We start from the raw sequence: 16941 nt of genomic DNA, 5'->3' as shown, positions 1-16941 counted from the left end.
TCTTCAAAAGGTTGCTTTATTTAAATAATAATAATAATAATAATAAAACAACAGGAAAGGCACGACTTTGTAAAGTCTTTTCCAAAGTCTAGAAAAAAACTCGCAAAAGAAATAAGCTGCAAATTGCCAGTCCTTCTTTGTGGATCCTTGCAAACCCAAGAAGAAATCGCGAGGGGGAATAAATCCTGGTGCTAATTGCATCATCCCACTGGGTACCTTTTGCTATGTGGGTCTGCCAAAAGTCACTCTGAGACCCGAAGGGGAGAAAGGGTGGCATCACCCCAACCTTTTCCAAGATTTGGGGGTCCCGGTTACAGAAACGAAGCCTCTAGCCAAGCAAAATCCGGCAAAGGGATCCTACATTTTTTTTTAACGGTGAATCCAGATAGTTAAAAGTTGTGTGGGGTTGTTGTTGTTTTGTTGTTTTTTAGCAGGCGAGCTCAAAATGACTGGGAGAAACCCTGTGTGACTCGCTAGAAATTCAGGATATTTGGGGGAGGTTTCCGTCCCAAGGGCGGTGCTTCAGATGGGCCTAAAACTGACCCGACGCCGCCTTAAATTTTTCTCCAGCAGAACGGCTCCTTGGGGCATTGCTTGGGGGGCAAGCGAGGGCAGGGGTCTATCCAGACGGTTTTGGATTCCAGAGTCGGCTTATTTTGACACGCTTCCTTCAGCTCTTCGTCGGCCTGCGAGACACACCGGATAATTCGATAATTCCCGCTTTCCACCGCTTGACAACTTAGCGGTAGCGAAGTTGAGTTTGTTGGCCTCTTGCCTTTCGAAATGGGGCAGCCTCCGGGCAGACCTAAACTCCATTTCTTCTCTGACTTGAGAGAGTGGGAAGGGACCTTGGAGGTCATCTAGTCCAACCCCCTGCCGAGACAGGAGGCCTCATCACCCCAGACAAATCTGTTCCGTTTGGGAGCTGGGGTGAGATGGAAGGAACTGGTCCTCGCCCCTGGGGGTGGAGGGTCCTAAAAATTACAGCCAGCCCGTTTGTCTGAAGTGGTATAGGGTTTCCTGGCTGATCAGGGGTGGTGGGCTAGACTAGAAGACCTCCAAGGTCCCTTCCAACTGTTATTCTGTTAAAACAGGCCAACTGCGAAGCCCATTGCAACAAAAATCGTTAAAAAGAAACACAAAGCAATGGGTCAGGTGATCGTTTGGATTAAAATGCATCCAAATATACCAAATAATACACAAAAAGCCTTTTCCAGAGGAAGGAAAGTTCCTTTTGCGGTGTTCTGAAAGAGAACAAAGAGCTGGATAAAAGACTAAACACCACCACATCTTTTCCGACCCAGAGCTGTTTTCTTATTAGCTATATCTGTGACCTTCTGCAACCTGTTAGTGGTTCTGAGATAGCTATGAAAATCCAAAAGCCACCCTACTGCTGCCAGATTACAGGAGGGAAGGGCGTCATATAAATTTAATAAAAACAAATAAAAAAAATGAAATATCCTGTTTTCCTTCCCGGAGGCAGAGATACCTGGTGCGACTTTTGCTGACATTCGGCCAGTCTCTTCTGCAGCTTTTTTTCTTCAGAAACCTCCTCCTCCTCCTCCTTCTTCTTGGTTGCCGACGCCTCGTCCTTCTGTTGGTCCTCGATCTGAACGTACACGTTGGTTGGGAGTTCGGATCCTGACGATTTCAGAGGCCTGGAAGAAGGTGGAAAGGCAGAGAGAGAGAGAGAATGAGAAAGAGAGACACAGACAGGAGAGAATGAGAGAGAAAAGAGAACAAGAGAGAGAGAATCATCATCATCATCATTATTATTATTATTATTATTATTATTATTATTATTATTATTATTATTATTATTAATTTTATTTGCATACCGCCCTTCTCCCGAAGGACTCAGGGCGGGGAACAGGGCAATACATATTAAAAAAACAAGATACAAAAATTAAATACGATTAAACAAAATGCCCACGAATAAGTTAAAACACATTAAAAAGTAGGTTAAAACAGATTAATAAAACCCAACCCCATCCCATCAGGCCAGGCCAGCTTGTTCGAAAAGGTAGGTTTTGAGATCGCGCCGGAAGTAGCGGAGGTCAGGCGCCATCCGGAGCTCGACCGGAAGATGGTTCCATAAGTCCGGTGCACCCACAGAGAACGCCCTCCCCCTGGGGGCCACCAGTCGGCATTCTTTGACCGGTGGCACCCTGAGGAGACCCTCTCTGTGGGAGCGTATTGCGCGGAGGGAAGTTGACGCTGGCCGCAGGTGCTCCCCAAGGTATTCCGGACCCATGCCATGTAGGGCTTTGTAGGTCATTACCAACACCTTGAACCTCACCCGGAAGGCAACTGGAAGCCAATGCAGCTCGCGGAGCAGAGGTGTGACATGGGAGTGTCGGGAAACTCCCAACACAACTCTCGCGGCTGCATTCTGTACCAGCTGGAGCCTCCGTGTGGTCTTCAAGGGTAGCCCCATGTAGAGAGCGTTGCAGTAGTCCAGACGAGAGGTCACGAGGGCGTGAGTGACCGTACGTAAGGCATCCCGGTCTAGATAGGGCCGCAACTGGCGCACCAGGCGAACCTGGGCGAAGGGCGAGAGAACAAGAGAACGAAAGAGCCAAGAGAGAACGAGAGGAGAAGAAGAAAGAAGGGCAAAAGAAAGAGGAAAGAGGAAGGAAGGAAGGAGAACGAGAAAAGAGGATGAGAGAAAGGAGAGAACAAGAAAGGGGCAAAAGAGAGGAAGGAGAATGAGAGAGGAGAAAAAGAATGAGGAGAGAACAAGAAAGGGGCAAAAGGAAGGAAGGAGAAAAAGGAAGGAGAACGAGAAAGGAGAGAAAGAAAATGAGGGGAAAGAGGAGAGAACGGAGAGCGAGAAAGGGGAGAGAGAATGAGAGGAAAGAGAAAACGCGAGAGTGAGAAAGGAAAGAAAGGAGAGAAAGAAAGTGAGAGAGGATGAGAGAGGAGAAAGAGAACGAGATAGAAGGGAAAGAGGAGAGAACGAGAGACAGAACAAGAGACAGAGGGCGGACTCTGCCAAGCACCCTGAAATTTATCCTCGTTTTGTATCGGCCGGATCTTATTGATTGGGCTGCTCTTAATTAAGGGATGCCGGTGCTGAAAAAGAATGCAAGGGACTTGAGGTTGCCCAGAAACAAACGGGGCCCGTGCTTGTGCGTGCGTGTGTGTGTGTGTAAATCTCCAGCCCTGCAGACTACAACTCCCATCTGCTCTGGCGCGGTTGCCGGATTTACCGGCCCGAAAGCCGAAAGGCAGGAAAGAGATGGGTCCCACCATCTCCTCCCCCCTCCCCACAAACACCGGCTTTAAAAAAAAAAATCTTGCTTGGTGGCAACGGAGGAGGAGGGCAACGAGATTGGTTTGAGCGACCCCCCCCCTAAACATGTCTGCTCCCCCGCTCCCCCGAAATGCGATCAAGCTGCCCGTGGTTTCGATTCCACACCCCTGCAAAGGCTTCCCCCCCGCGGGGAAAGCTTTCAGCTTTCGATCCAGAAGAGTTTTGGTGAAATCGCCAACTTTGCTGTTGAGGAGGGACTCTGCGCTCTCTCCGGGAAACAGGTTACCCATCAGGGTCCGGACCTGGAATTCAAAAATAAATCACTTTTTTAAAAAAAAAATATATGAAAAACTATACTCGAAATGGAGAAGCTTCTATTTGTGGAGATATCCCCACAAATTTGGGGTTTGTTTTTTTTTTCCTTCAGCGTACAGTGTTTCTTACTTCGTACTGCTTTTAAGTGCTGGGACTTCAACTCCCGGAAAGCTTAAGGTGGGTGGACTTCAACTCCCAGAATTCCCCAGCCAGCATGCTTGAAAATGGGGGGGACTTCGACTCCCAGAAGCCTTAAGGTGTCTGGATTTCATCTCCCAGATTTTCCCCAGCCAGCACGCTTGAAGATGGGGGGACTTCAAGTCCCAGAAGCCTTAAGGTGTCTGGATTTCATCTCCCAGAATTCCCCAGCCAGCACGGTTGAAGATGGGGGGACTTCAAGTCCCAGAAGCCTTAAGGTGTCTGGATTTCATCTCCCAGAATTCCCCAGCCAGCACGGTTGAAGATGGGGGGACTTCAAGTCCCAGAAGCCTTAAGGTGTCTGGATTTCATCTCCCAGAATTCCCCAGCCCGCACGCTTGAAAATGGGGGGGACTTCGACTCCTAGAAGCCTTAAGGTGTCTGGATTTCATCTCCCAGAATTCCCCAGCCAGCACGCTTGAAGATGGGGGGACTTCAAGTCCCAGAAGCCTTAAGGTGTCTGGATTTCATCTCCCAGAATTCCCCAGCCCGCACGCTTGAAAATGGGGGGACTTCGACTCCTAGAAGCCTTAAGGTGCCTGGATTCCATCTCCCAGAATTCCCCAGCCAGCACGCTTGAAGATGGGGGGACTTCAAGTCCCAGAAGCCTTAAGGTGTCTGGATTTCATCTCCCAGAAATCCCCAGCCAGCACGCTTGAAGATGGGGGGACTTCAAGTCCCAGAAGCCTTAAAGTGTCTGGATTTCATCTCCCAGAATTCCCCAGCCAGCACGCTTAAAGATGGGTGGGCTTCAACTCCCAGAATTGGTACCCTCTTAAAAGTTGTTGGGATTGAGAAACTGGCAGAGAAGGACGAGAAAAATTAAGCCATCCTAAACATTCAGCCCCCGAATTGGTGGCCATCCATCTGGGGTCAGAGGTGAATCAAGACCCTGCAAGAGGTGGCTGGTCACAGACAGGTAAGTCCTCGACTTACGCCAGTTCATTTAATGACCGCTCACGGTTACAACGGCACTGGGAAAAGCGTCTTAGGACCCCTTTTCAGCCTTAAGACCGTCGCAGCGTCTCCGTGGCCGCGGGATCAAAATTCAGACGCTTGGCCGCTGACTCGCATTTACGACGGGGTCAGCAGCGTCCCGGGGTCAGGTGATCGCCTTTCGCCACCTTCTGACAAGCAATGGGGGAACCGGATATAAACTTGAACAGCCGTGTGTCACTAGTTTAGCAAGTGCAGTGACCGACTTAACAAACTGGGGCAAAAGTCACTTAAGAAATGTCTCGCTTGGCAACGGAAACTTGGGGCTCCGGCGTGGTCGTAAGTGGAGGACGGCACGCGCTCACCTCTTCCTTGCTGGGGTTCAGCAACAGGGCGCTGATCATGTCTTCCTTTGCTCCCATGAACTCTTGCAGGAACACCCGTGTCTTTGCCCTGTTCAGATAATACTTCACTTCCCACGGGTCATTCTCCACTGCGGAGGAGAAGTGCGTTTCAGCCTGCAGATACAGCCTGAAAAACACACACACACACACACACACAAACACAGGAAGGTCAATAAATGCATGAATCTCGGTCCCGCTTGTCTGTTTTACGGGACTGTTGCAAAAAAAACCCCAAACAAACCAAAAACCCAGACAACCGAGGGGAATAAAATTGGGATGACCAGGCCCTCCAGATGATCTACTACAGGGATCATCTTACAGGTCAAGCGTTTCCCCCTCCAGGGAAATCTTGCCCCGGGTCCTCCGACAGATCCCGGCCTACTTTCTGCGGAAGTCTTGCAATCCGGTCTCGTTGGAGAGCCAAGCGATGCGCCGGCGGAGTTTGGGGTCTAAAGGACGCAGCTCTAAAGCCTGTTGGTAATCCGCCATGGCAAAATTCAGCTGGCCCAATTTCAGAAAACAGTCTGCAGAGAGGGAGAGAGAGAGAAGAGAAAAAGAGAGAGAGAGAGAGAGAGAGGAGAGAGAGAAAGAGAGGAGAAAGAGAAGAGAGAGAAGAAAGAGAGAGAGAAGAGGAGAAAGAGAAGAGAAAGAGGAGAAAGAGAGAGGAGACAAAGAGGAGACAGAGAGGAGAGAGAGAAAAGAGAGAGAGAGGAGAGAGAGGAGAGGAGAGAGAAAGAGAAGAGAAACAGAAGAGAGAAGAAAGAGAGAGAGGAGAAAGAGAAGAGAAAGAGGAGAAAGAGAGAGAGGAGAGAGACAGAGAGAGACAGAGAGGAGAGAGAGAGAGAGAAAGGAGAGAGAGAAGAGAAAGAGAGGAGAAAGAGAGAGAGAGAGGAGAGAGAGAGGAAAGAGAGAGAGAGGAGAAAGAGAAGAGAGAGAGGAGAGAGAGAGAGAGAAAGGAGAGAGAGAAGAGAAAGAGAGGAGACAGAGAGAGAAAGAGGAAAGAGAGAGAGAAGAGAGAGAGAAGAGAGAAAGAGGAAAGAGAGAGGAGAGAAAGAGAGGAGAAAGAGAAAGAGAGGGGAGAGAGAGGAGAGAGAGGAGAAAGAGAAGAGAGAGAGGAGAGGAGAGAGAAAGAGAGGAGACAGAGAGAGAAAGAGGAAAGAGAGAGAGAAGAGAGAGAGAAGAGAGAAAGAGGAAAGAGAGAGGAGAGAAAGAGAGGAGAAAGAGAAAGAGAGGGGAGAGAGAGGAGAGAGAGGAGAAAGAGAGAGAGAGAGAGGAGAGAAAGAGAAGAGAAAGAGAGGAGAGAGAGAGGAGAAAGAGAGAGAGAGAGAAGAGACAGAGAAGAGAGAGAGAGAGAGAGAGAGAGGGGAGAAAAAGAGAGAGGAGAAAGAGACAGAGAGAGAGAGAGAAGAGAGAAAGAGGAAAGAGAGAGGAGAGAAAGAGAAGAGAAAGAGAGGAGAGAGAGAGGAGAAAGAGAGAGAGAGAAGAGACAGAGAAGAGAGAGAGAGAGAGAGAGAGAGAGAGAGAAGACAGAGAGGAGAGAGAAAGAGGAGAGAGAGAGAATCCATCAGCAGGCAAATGGGAATGGCTGTCAGGCCCAAAGAACCAAGAACGAAGCGCAAGTAGTTTATTGTCATTCGCCTACAGACAGAATCTTGCCAGGCTAAAGCAGTGCTCTGCATAACTACAGAGAGACTCTGTGAGTTGCTGGGGAAGGGTCCATCCTTGCCTTCTTCCTGCCCACCAGACATTCCCCCTCCCTGCATGCAACCATACATCTAATAAAGGAGAATATTTGTAGTTCAGGGTTGAAATGCGGGGCCCTTGGTGCTCTCTGAGCTGGGTGGTTTTCTTGCAGATGTTTCATGACCCAACTAGCTAACACCATCAGTGCTAGAAGGTTGGGTGCGAGGAGGAGGAGGAGGAGGAGGAAGAAGAGGAGTTCTCTGAGCTTGCTGGTTTTCTTGCAAAGGTTTCATAACCCAAGCTAGGTATCAGCAAGCACTGATCTTACTTAGTTGGGTAAGAGCCTTGGTGGAGCAGTGGGCTAATGCCTCCTTAAGTCACACCAGCTGCCTGCAATTAGTGCAGGTTCGAGTCCCACCAGGCTCAAGGTTGACTCAGCCTTCCATCCTTCACAGGTAGGTAAAATGAGGACCCAGATTGTTGGGGGCAATTAAGCTGACTTTGTAATAATGCCGCTGGGGTGTGTGTGAAAGCCCTAATAAGCAGGCATATACATAGAATGAAGGCTACTGCTAAGCTTGTGCCCTGAGTCTTCAGAGAAGGGCGGGATATAAATGGAATTAAAATAAAAATAAAATAAAAATAATGGAAGATCTGCAAGAAAACCACAAGGACCCCACAATCCTCCTCCTCCTCTTCTCTTGCAGATGTTTCATGACCCAACTAGCTGACATCATCAGAGCTAGCAGGGGGTGGGGTTTGCTCTCTCTACTAGCACTTGCCATTCCTTTCCAACACTGATGATGTTCCCTAGTTGGGTCATGAAACGTCTGCAAGAAAGCCACCCAGCAAAGAGAGCACCAAGGACCCCACAGTCCTCCTCTTCCTCCTCCTCCTCCCTGCAAACCCCCCTCCTCCTAACACTGATGATGTTACCTAACTGGGCCGCGAAACGTCTGCCCGAAAAAAAGCCACCCAGCTCAGAGAGCACCAAGGGCCCCCTCAGTCATAGACCTGGAGACCTTGTGCCTGCCCCCTTCCCCTCCCAAACACCACACCTTGTGCTTTTTCTCCGCAGAGACCACCAGAGGCAGGAGGTGACGGCGGGAAAGCCGAGACGCCTCCTTCACCTACCCCCTCGGTTAATGTAGAGGCCGAATTCGTTTTTCTCCCCTGTGATGGCTTTGTTCAGCAGCAGCACCGCCTCTTCGTAGCAGCCCTTGTAGTAACAGTGGACGGCAAAGTCGTTGTAGCTCAGCAGGACCTGCTTCTCGGCCTCACGCCGCACCTCGCTGGCCTCATCCGCTCGGCACAGCTCGACGGCTTTCAGGTAGTCATCGATGGCCGCGCTGAAGTCCTTCAGCCTGCGGAGGAGGGTGCCTCTTGCAGGATTGAGGGAGGAAAGCAAAGCGACAGAGGTGAATCCAGGGCGTTGGCAATGATTAACTGGGAGAGGGATCTCGGAGTCCTAGTGGACGGTCCCTTAAAGAGGAGCCAGCGGTGTGCGGCGGCTGAAAAATCCTACTAGGTTTTATTTGCCAGCTAGGTCTTATTTTCAGTGTCAAGTTTCCGATGTATGGGCTTTTCAAATGACTCTGAGGCATTGTTGTTGTTGTTATTATTATTATTGTTGTTGTTGTTGTTGTTATTATTATTATTATTATTATTATTATTATTATTATTATTATTATTATTATTATTTAAATTTGTATACTGCCCTTCTCCCGAGGGACTCAGGGCGGTGAACAGGGCACATATAAATAGAAAATACAAAAATTAAAAAAGAATTAAATAATCGCCCAGATAAAACAATAACAATATAAAAACCCATTAAAAACCCTAACCAGCCAACACCGACTGCGAGCGTCCCAGGAGATAGGAGGAGAACCACCGAAGAACTGGGCCTCCCACTCCCAGTCCCGTGAGACGCTGCAGCAGGATACCATGGTCGATGGTATCGAAAGCCGCCGAGAGGTCTAATAGGACTAGGACAGAGGAATATCCCCTATCCCGAGCCCTCTAGAGATCATTCACCAGCGCGACCAATGCCGTCTCCGTGCTGTACCCGGGCCTGAAACCCAATTGGGACGGGTCTAGATAATCCGCTTCATCTAGAACCAGGGGGAGCTGATGCGCCACCACACTCTCAACAACCTTCGCAAGAAAGCGAAGGTTGGAGACCGGACGAAAGTTATTCAACACAGCTGGGTCCAGGTCCCTTAAAAGTCCTTTATTTAGCCTAATACACCGGCAAATGCTTGCTCGAAGGAAGCTGGAATCTGAAATCTCCGCCCCTTGCACAATATATTAAAACCCAATTCTCCACCTTTCTAATTTTGTCATTAATCCTATTCTCCAATTAATTTAAAGAATCCGTTTCCCTTCCTTCCCTTAGAAGACCTGCCAATCTTCTTAGTTAGAGAGATGGCCTTGAAGGTGCCATCCTACTCATCTCCCCCCTCCTAACTTGAAACTAAAACAAGACACAAGTCTTAAAGCAATACACAAGTTTAACATGTGAAATAGCTACTTCTTCATCTCTTGTCAAGCAAGAACATTCGATGTGAGCAGCGCTGACATCCGGGGAAACACGGTCTGTGGCTAGGCATATATTTGCTGGCGCTTGATTTAAACGACGTTTGCGTCTCGGTGATCGCATGAGTGCTGCAGATGGCATATGCCAAATGAATAAAATAAATTATGATTTCTGCCCTGGGTGAGGGAAAACCCCAAGCCCAGAAACCCGACTTCAGTGGGTTAAGAGGGGTAAGAGTTCTCACAAGAGGTGCTTTTGAGCTACAATATGCGGTTCCAATCTGTTCTCCATCCCAACGTTCCTCTCTTTAATTTACACCTTCTGCGGAATGGAGGGACGGGGTCCCCCAGCGCCCAAACAGCCAGCCACACCTGAGGGAATGGACCAGGGAGACGCAGGTACCTGAAAAGGAAGTATTTTTCATCCAAGGGGTTGTAACTGATGGCTTGGTTGATCTTCAGCAAAGCCCCCTTCAGGTTGCCTTTGATAGCCAAGGTCACCGCAAAGTCTTTAGATCTCTCCGCCTCCTTGGTCATCTTCTTCAGCAGAAGCTGGGCTTCGACGTGGCCTGGATCCAACGCGAGGGCCTCTTGGATGTTGCAGAAACAGCAGCTTGCCTTGGAGGGGGGAAAAGCAGACTGTCTGAATCCATTTATATCGCATTCATAAACGTATGTTTAAAACATCATTCCCCCCTCCCATGGATTCTGCCAACTCCCGAGGAAGGAGGAGCGGATGTGGATTCAGCCTGCCTTAGGTTATTTCAAAGACCAAGGGAAACCTTTTGAACTGGGGGAACAAAGGGGAGGGTTGGGGAAGAAGGCATCTGACCTTTGTCTCCATTTGAATCTGTACAGGAAGAAGGCAATAACCGTAAAAGATCCGAAGTTCCCTTTTTCCCACGAAAGGGATGAAAGTGATGACACGAAGTAAATGATGGGGGGCTGACCAAATGGGGTTGAGGGCATGGGGTGGTCAATAGTCTACAGAGAGCCTCCATCGTCCAGGTCATGGTTGTCCCAAAGGTGCCTTTTCAGGAGGCAACTGGACTTTGTTTTATCCTTGAAGACGTCTCGCTTCTCATCCCAGAAGCTTCTTCAGTTCTTCAGGAGGCAACTGGGCTTTCCTTGGTTTTCCCTGAAGACGTTTCGCTTCTCATCCAAGAAGCTTCTTCAGCTCTGACTGGAGGGTGGGGAACGGGAGGATTTATAAGTGCCAAGTGGCCTCAGTGACTCTGTAAAAGGAGGCAAATGACCAGCTCTGTCTGCAAGGAGTATAAATCTTCCCATTCCCCACCGTCCAGTCAGAGTTGAAGAAGCTTCTTGGACGAGAAGCAAAACCTCTTCAAAGAAAAACAAGAAAGTCCAGTTGACTCCTGAAAAAAGCAGCTTTGGAACATGTGGTGGTTAAAGGAATTCAACTTCCTCCGATGCCAGCTGGAGAAGAGGAGAGGAGAGGAGAGGAGAGGAGAGGAGAGAAGAGAAGAGAAGAGAAGAGAAGAGAAGAGAAGAGAAGAGAAGAGAAGAGAAGAGAAGAGAAGAGAAGAGAAGAGAGGAGAAGGAATAGAATAGAATAGAATAGAATAGAATAGAATAGAATAGAATAGAATAGAATAGAATAGAATAGAATAGAATAGAATAGAATAACTTTATAGCCACTTTAAATGTACATATAAGGACTCCCTGTGTGTAATTAATGGGTGGCTGAGAGAAAGTTTCTCAAAGAATAATCAGGTTGTTTTTTTTCACCTTCCCAAAGTATTCGAAGAGACGAGCCCTCAGGACAAAGAGATCAGCGTTGTTCTTCTCAAGTTCCACCTCCTCATTGACCATCTGAAGGCAATCGTTGAATCGGTTCATCGCAGCCAGGCAGGCAATGCTGGTGGGGGAAAGGAGACTTTTAAGGTTTTACTTATGTTCAGAAAAGATTCTGACAGGCCCCCTAATCCTTCCAAGTTGTTGTTGTTGTTGTTCTTCTTCTTCTTCTTCTTCTTCTTCTTCTTCTTCTTCTTCTTCTTCTTCTTCTTCTTCTTCTTCTTCTTCTTCTTCTTCTTCTTCTTTTCTTCTCCTCCTCCTCCTCCTCCTCCTCCTTCCTCTTCTTCTCCCCCTCCCCCTCCCTCTCCCTCTCCTCCTCCTTTTTGCAACAACTCTAACCCCTTGCTTACCTCCTTATGCGATAAAGCGTGTTCTGAGGCTGGAGCTCGCAGGCGTGAGTGAAGGAGTGGAGAGCATCCAGATAAACCTTCTGCTCGTACAGAGACTGGCCCTGGGGAGGGAAGGGATAATGGGCCCTGTAAGGACCAGGTTGCAGGAAAATGGCCCTTCCAGTTTCCTCCCATCCATGCAGAAGTCTCAGTGCCTTTATTATTCAGCCAGGTGAGATAGTGCTGGAAAGGGGAAAGGAGGGAGGGGAGGGGAGGGAAGGGAAGGAGGGAGGGAAGGAGGAGAAAAAAGGAGGGAGGGAGGGAGGAAGGAAGGAAAGAAGGAAAAGGAAGGGAGGGAGGAAGGGAGGGAGGGAGGAAGGGAGGGAGGGAGGGGGAAGCAGAAGGGGGAAGGGAAGGCAGGCAGACAGGAAGAGAGGACGGTGACAGCCCTTTCCACAAATATCCTCAACTCCACCTGTATGAAGACAATGAAGGCCAGCCGTTCTCGGATCTCCTCCTTCGGCGATAGCCGATAGACCTTCCGAAGGTGCATGGCGGCAGACTGGAAGTCACACAGCTGGAGAAACGCTTCCGCTTTCTTCTCGTAAAGTTCTGCCTAGGGAGAAGAAGCCACCATGGCCTTCAGAAGCTCCTCGGTGTAGTTGGTCCAGCCTGGGGCATTCTGGGGAGTTGTAACCCACACCTCTTAAAAGCTGCCAAAGGTGTTGAGAAACACTGGCCTAGCCTCGGCTTCTCTCCCGGCGGGTGAATTCTCAGAATGGACGGGAAATTCCATCCCAGCAGGAGAACCAAGGCCTCGCCCATCACTGAGAAGGCCACGCGTGGATCTTTATTGTTTTTATACACACACACACACACACACACACACACACAGAGAGTCTCCATTTAATTCTTTGCTAGCAATCCAAAAATTTACACAAATATCAGCTGTCACTGTTGTGACTACAGCCTGTTGATGGCCTTGGGTTAGGCTGAAACAGGTAATAAGATTTGCCCCGTGTTTGGGGACTAGCAAGGTATTCTAAATACTTAACAAACACTTAACGTATATGTGTGTGTGTGTGTGTGTGTGTGTGTGTAAATTTTTTGGTTTGCTAACAAAGAGACACCGATATGATCATTTCAAACTTATCATATCGGTCTCCCTTTATTCTTTGTTAGCAAGCCAAAAAATTTACACAAATATGAGCTGCCACTGCTGTGGCTACTGCCTGTAGATGGCCTTGGGCTAGCTAGGCTGAAACAGGAAATAAGATTTGCCCCGTGTCTGGGACTAAGCAAGTGTATTCTGAATGCTTAACAAACATTTAACACACACACACACACACACACACACACACACACACACACACACAATTTATTTATTTATTTTAATCCCATTTGTATCCCGCCCTTCTCCGAAGACTCAGGGCGGCTTACAATCTAAAGCACAATGTGCTTAGCAATGTAAGTATGTATGTATGTATGTATGTATGTATGTATGTATGTATGTATATATGTATAAAATCTCCATCCCCACATCTACCTTGTTGGGATCCAGATTCAGAGCCTTGGTGTAGCAAGTGATGGCTTTCTCCCATTCCCCTTGGGAGAAGTAAAGCTGACCTTCCTGGCAACTAAAAATAAAAAATAAATAAAAAGGAAATCAGAGCTGTTGGGACCAGAGGCCCATCCTCCTCATCTCTGCCAGCCCCGAAGCATCTTTAAACATTTGGAAGAATTAAAGACCAACCATTTGCCCATCCAGACAGAAACATTCAATTTTCTCTTTAGACAAGGGGAAGATTATAAAAGGGAATAAGCATCGCTTCTTTCTCTTTCGGTTACTCCTGCCTAGATCCTCTTTGGGCCGATGGGAAGCCCAAATTATTGTTGTTATTATTATTGGTCTGTCGCACAGGTCGTCAGATGTTCAGACTAACCATCGAGTCCTTTCCAAAGTCTCACATCCATAAAAAAAAAGAAGCAATAGCAAGGAAGATTAAACAAAGCGACAGTTAAAAAAAAGAATAATAAAATAACCAAGGAAAAACAAGATGAAGAAAATAAGGAAAATAGATCGATATGATTAGTAAAAAAAAAGGCACAAACAAATGCTACAAGCCTATTTGTTCACCACCCCAAGACACAATTGCCTTCATTAATACAAACCTCACCCAGTTTTAAGCTAAGCTTTAAAAATTAAAGCAAATTATGGATTATTCACTTATCCTCATTTATTGTGTTTTAGGGAAGAGACAGTTAACACTTAAAGGTAAAAGGTAAAGGTTCCCTCGCACATGCGTGCTAGTCGTTTCCGACTCTAGGGGCCGGTGCTCATCTCCGTTTCAAAGCCGAAGAGCCAGCACTTGTCCGAGGACGTCTCCGTGGTCATGTGGCCGGCATGACTAGACGCCAAAGGTGCACGGAACGCTGTTACCTTCCCACCGGAGTGGTCCCTATTTTTCTACTTCTATTTTTACGTGCTTTCGAACTGCTAGGTTGGCAGAAGCTGGGACAAGTAAGAGGCGCTCACTCTGCTACGTGGCACTTGGGATTCGACCCGCCATACTGCCGACCTTCTGATGGACAAGCTCAGCGTCCCAACCCACTGAGCCACCGCGTCCCTTAGTTAACACTTACTGCTCATCTATTTTCCTCTTCAAAATGCTTTCAAAATCTCCTGCTCTCTGGGGGTTTTTAACCTTCATCAAAGTCTTTGTGGGTCCAAAAATACGAGTGATGGCTTTTTCCTTGGATTCCTGAAGCTTTTCTTCAGTGACAGCCGTGGGGAAGAGTGTCAGAACAACAGTTGACATCTTCACCTCCTGTAAGAGTAGGAAGGATGAAAAATTCAGCAGGTCCTCTGGACATATGCAGAGAGTTTTCCCCCCCGCAGGCCAAGTAGAGCCGCTTGGTTTTGATAGGAATATAATAATATAATAATATAATATAATATAGTAATGATAGGGATATAATTGGGTTTTAATTTAATTTCAGGGACTGTAATTTAATCATAGTTTTTAACTGCTTTTAATTTTTGTATGCTATGTATTTTAATTCTCCCTGTAAACCGCCCTGAGTCCTACGGGAATATGGCGGTATATAAATTTAAATAATAAATAAATAAATAAATATCCAACCTATTTGAGTAACTAACACAAAAGTGCCTCTTTAAAAGCACATTTCTACCCAGGGACGCCTTCGAAACCCCCCCCAAAAAAACTGGTTTGGTATTTCTGCAAAATTATTATGGGAAGAACTGCAAGGTATGGGGCAGGATTTCCCACATAATTTTGAGAGGAAAATTTTGCATGCAACATCACTACAAGGTGGCAGATGATATATAGACAGACAGACAGACAGCCTTTGTTGTCATTTTTTTTACTGTGGGCACAACGGCACCCATTAAAAATGAAATCTAGTTGCTTTGCTCTCAAAGTGTACCCGTGCATAACACACATTTAAACGTACTACATACAACATATGTATAGACCAACATCCTTACATATAAGTAACATATAAATATTACTCGGTCTCCATCTTGAATACATAACGGAAGGAGGAAGCTTGGGAGTTCACAAGGTTTAATACTGTATGGAACAAAGCTGTGGCTGAATCTGCATGTTCTGCTTCGGGGACCACGGAGCCCCTTCCTCCCAAAAAGGGAACGAGGAAAACAGGTTGTGAAGAGGGTGAGTAGCGTCCCAGACAATCCTGCAGACCCTGCTCAAGCAACGCTTATCTGCCATGTCCTGGATGGGAGGGAGGGAACTGCCAATGATCTTTTCTGCTGTCCTTACCACTCTCTGCACCGCCTTCCTGTCCGAAGCAGCGACACTTCAAAACCAGGCTGTGATGCTGTACGACAGGACGCTCCCAATTGTCCCTCTACAGAAAGTGGTGAGGACAGAGGGAGGGAATGTGCTTTTCTCATGCAACGCAGAAAACGCAGGGGCTGCGGTGCCCGCTTTACCAGTGTCTCACTGTGGAGCAACCAAGCCAGCCTACTCCTTAGGTGCACACCCAGGTATATGATAATTACCTCCACATGTGAATCATTAATGCACTAGAAAAGGGTGGCTGTGCCTGCCTTTTCTGATTCTGCTGCTATTCTCTCTATCAGTGCATCTCCTACTCTATCCAACCCATTTGCTCTTGGTTGGGGTGCAACCTTCTCACCTTCACTTTTGCTTTGGATTCTTCGACCTCTTCTTCCTCCTCCATTGCTCCTCCAGCCGCTCTGTAATTTGCGTCCCCTGGTCTCTATGTCAACAGCTCGGCGGGCTCAAACTTCCCTAGTTGGCTGCTAAAGAGCAAAAGAGGATTTTTTTTTTAAAAAAAGAGACTTTCTTGTCAGGCTTCCACGTCTTCAGGACAGTGGTTCGAAGGCACGGGAAGATTGCATGGAAGAGACTTCAGTGTTAATATTCTCCCAAGCCAAATTCGTAACTTCGTTCCTTATTACCCTGACTTTTTGGGGGAAAAAAAAACCTGGTTCAGCTCTTCCCTAAAAGGATTTTCAAAGCAACTTCCAGATTTAAAAGCTACCAAAGGGCCCCAGAAAACGAAAAGAAGCCAACGCACAAGGCCTCAGAGATATCTCTGAAAGAAGACAAGTGCCATCTTTCCAGGATTTTACACTGGTCTGTTAGATGCCAACCTTCTTTCCCAAGCACAGTTAGTCCTTGTTTTAACAGCTACCTCAGTTAGCAACGGTTTTCAGTTACGGCAGCGATCAAAAAGTAACATTAGGGCCAATCCTTGCATTTGGCACTTTTGCAAAGACTGTACAGCTTAAAATGAGATCAAAAGCACCATCACGGTTTCATTTAGGGACCTCTTTGCTTAACAACCGAGTTGCCGGTCCCAATTGTGGACACGAGACAAAGACTACGTGCACTTCACAAAATGGTTAACATCTTTACATGCCCTTTGTTCTGAGAGGTTGCCTTGGTTTTCGGTAAAGGATGTTTTCCAAAATGTTTTTTTTTTCATCTGGAAAACCGTCCCTCTGCTAGAACTGGGAACCAGTTTTGTCAGGCTGCCATACAGGAAAAAGCAGGCCATCTGCCTCACGGCTGCTTTTTTTCATTAAGGTGTCCCACGTTTTCAGCCATGACCCCCAAATCGGTATTATTTTTATTCCTATTTTAGTACACATATGACATGCATTTATAGTACAAATTTAGTAACTTTATATTATTTACTAAACAATATATTTAATATGTTTATTATTATGGCATGCATTTATAGTACAAATTTAGTAACTTTATATTATTTACTAAACAATATATTTAATATGTCTATTATTATGGTGGGCGCACAGTCAGCCAGACTTCTAGACTGGATTTGGCATTTTTATCAACCTACCAGTCCTTCCCAAGGTGGTATTAATATTGTTGTGGTTATTTCCTACGAACTCCTTCCCAAGGTATTATTATTGTTATTATTATTCCTATAAAGTCCT

General features: G+C 46.9%; 1 protein-coding gene across 2 annotated transcripts; it reads right to left on the bottom strand.

The window, feature by feature from the left end:
• On the bottom strand, positions 1-16571 carry TTC16 (tetratricopeptide repeat domain 16). Of its 2 annotated transcripts, none has more exons than XM_083375297.1 (13): positions 15654-16571; positions 14115-14299; positions 13018-13108; positions 11947-12087; positions 11493-11593; positions 11077-11206; positions 9731-9945; positions 7927-8174; positions 5492-5633; positions 5071-5236; positions 3422-3558; positions 1490-1658; positions 1-686 (listed from the first exon to the last, which is right to left on the bottom strand). In XM_083375297.1, the coding sequence occupies exons 1-13, from the start codon at positions 15696-15698 to the stop codon at positions 555-557; spliced, it is 1902 nt and encodes a 633-aa protein (XP_083231423.1). In that variant the 5' UTR covers positions 15699-16571; the 3' UTR covers positions 1-554. The 2 variants fall into 2 exon arrangements, with proteins under 2 accessions (XP_083231423.1, XP_083231424.1); XM_083375298.1 differs by having other exon boundaries at positions 659-1244.
• Between the last annotated feature and the right edge of the window lie 370 nt (positions 16572-16941).

This window comes from Vipera ursinii (assembly GCF_947247035.1).
Source record: "Vipera ursinii genome assembly, chromosome: 16".
In the NCBI taxonomy this organism is placed as follows: domain Eukaryota; kingdom Metazoa; phylum Chordata; class Lepidosauria; order Squamata; family Viperidae; genus Vipera; species Vipera ursinii.
Note: the sequence above shows the minus strand (reverse complement) of the source record. Positions and strands in the feature narration are given on the sequence as shown.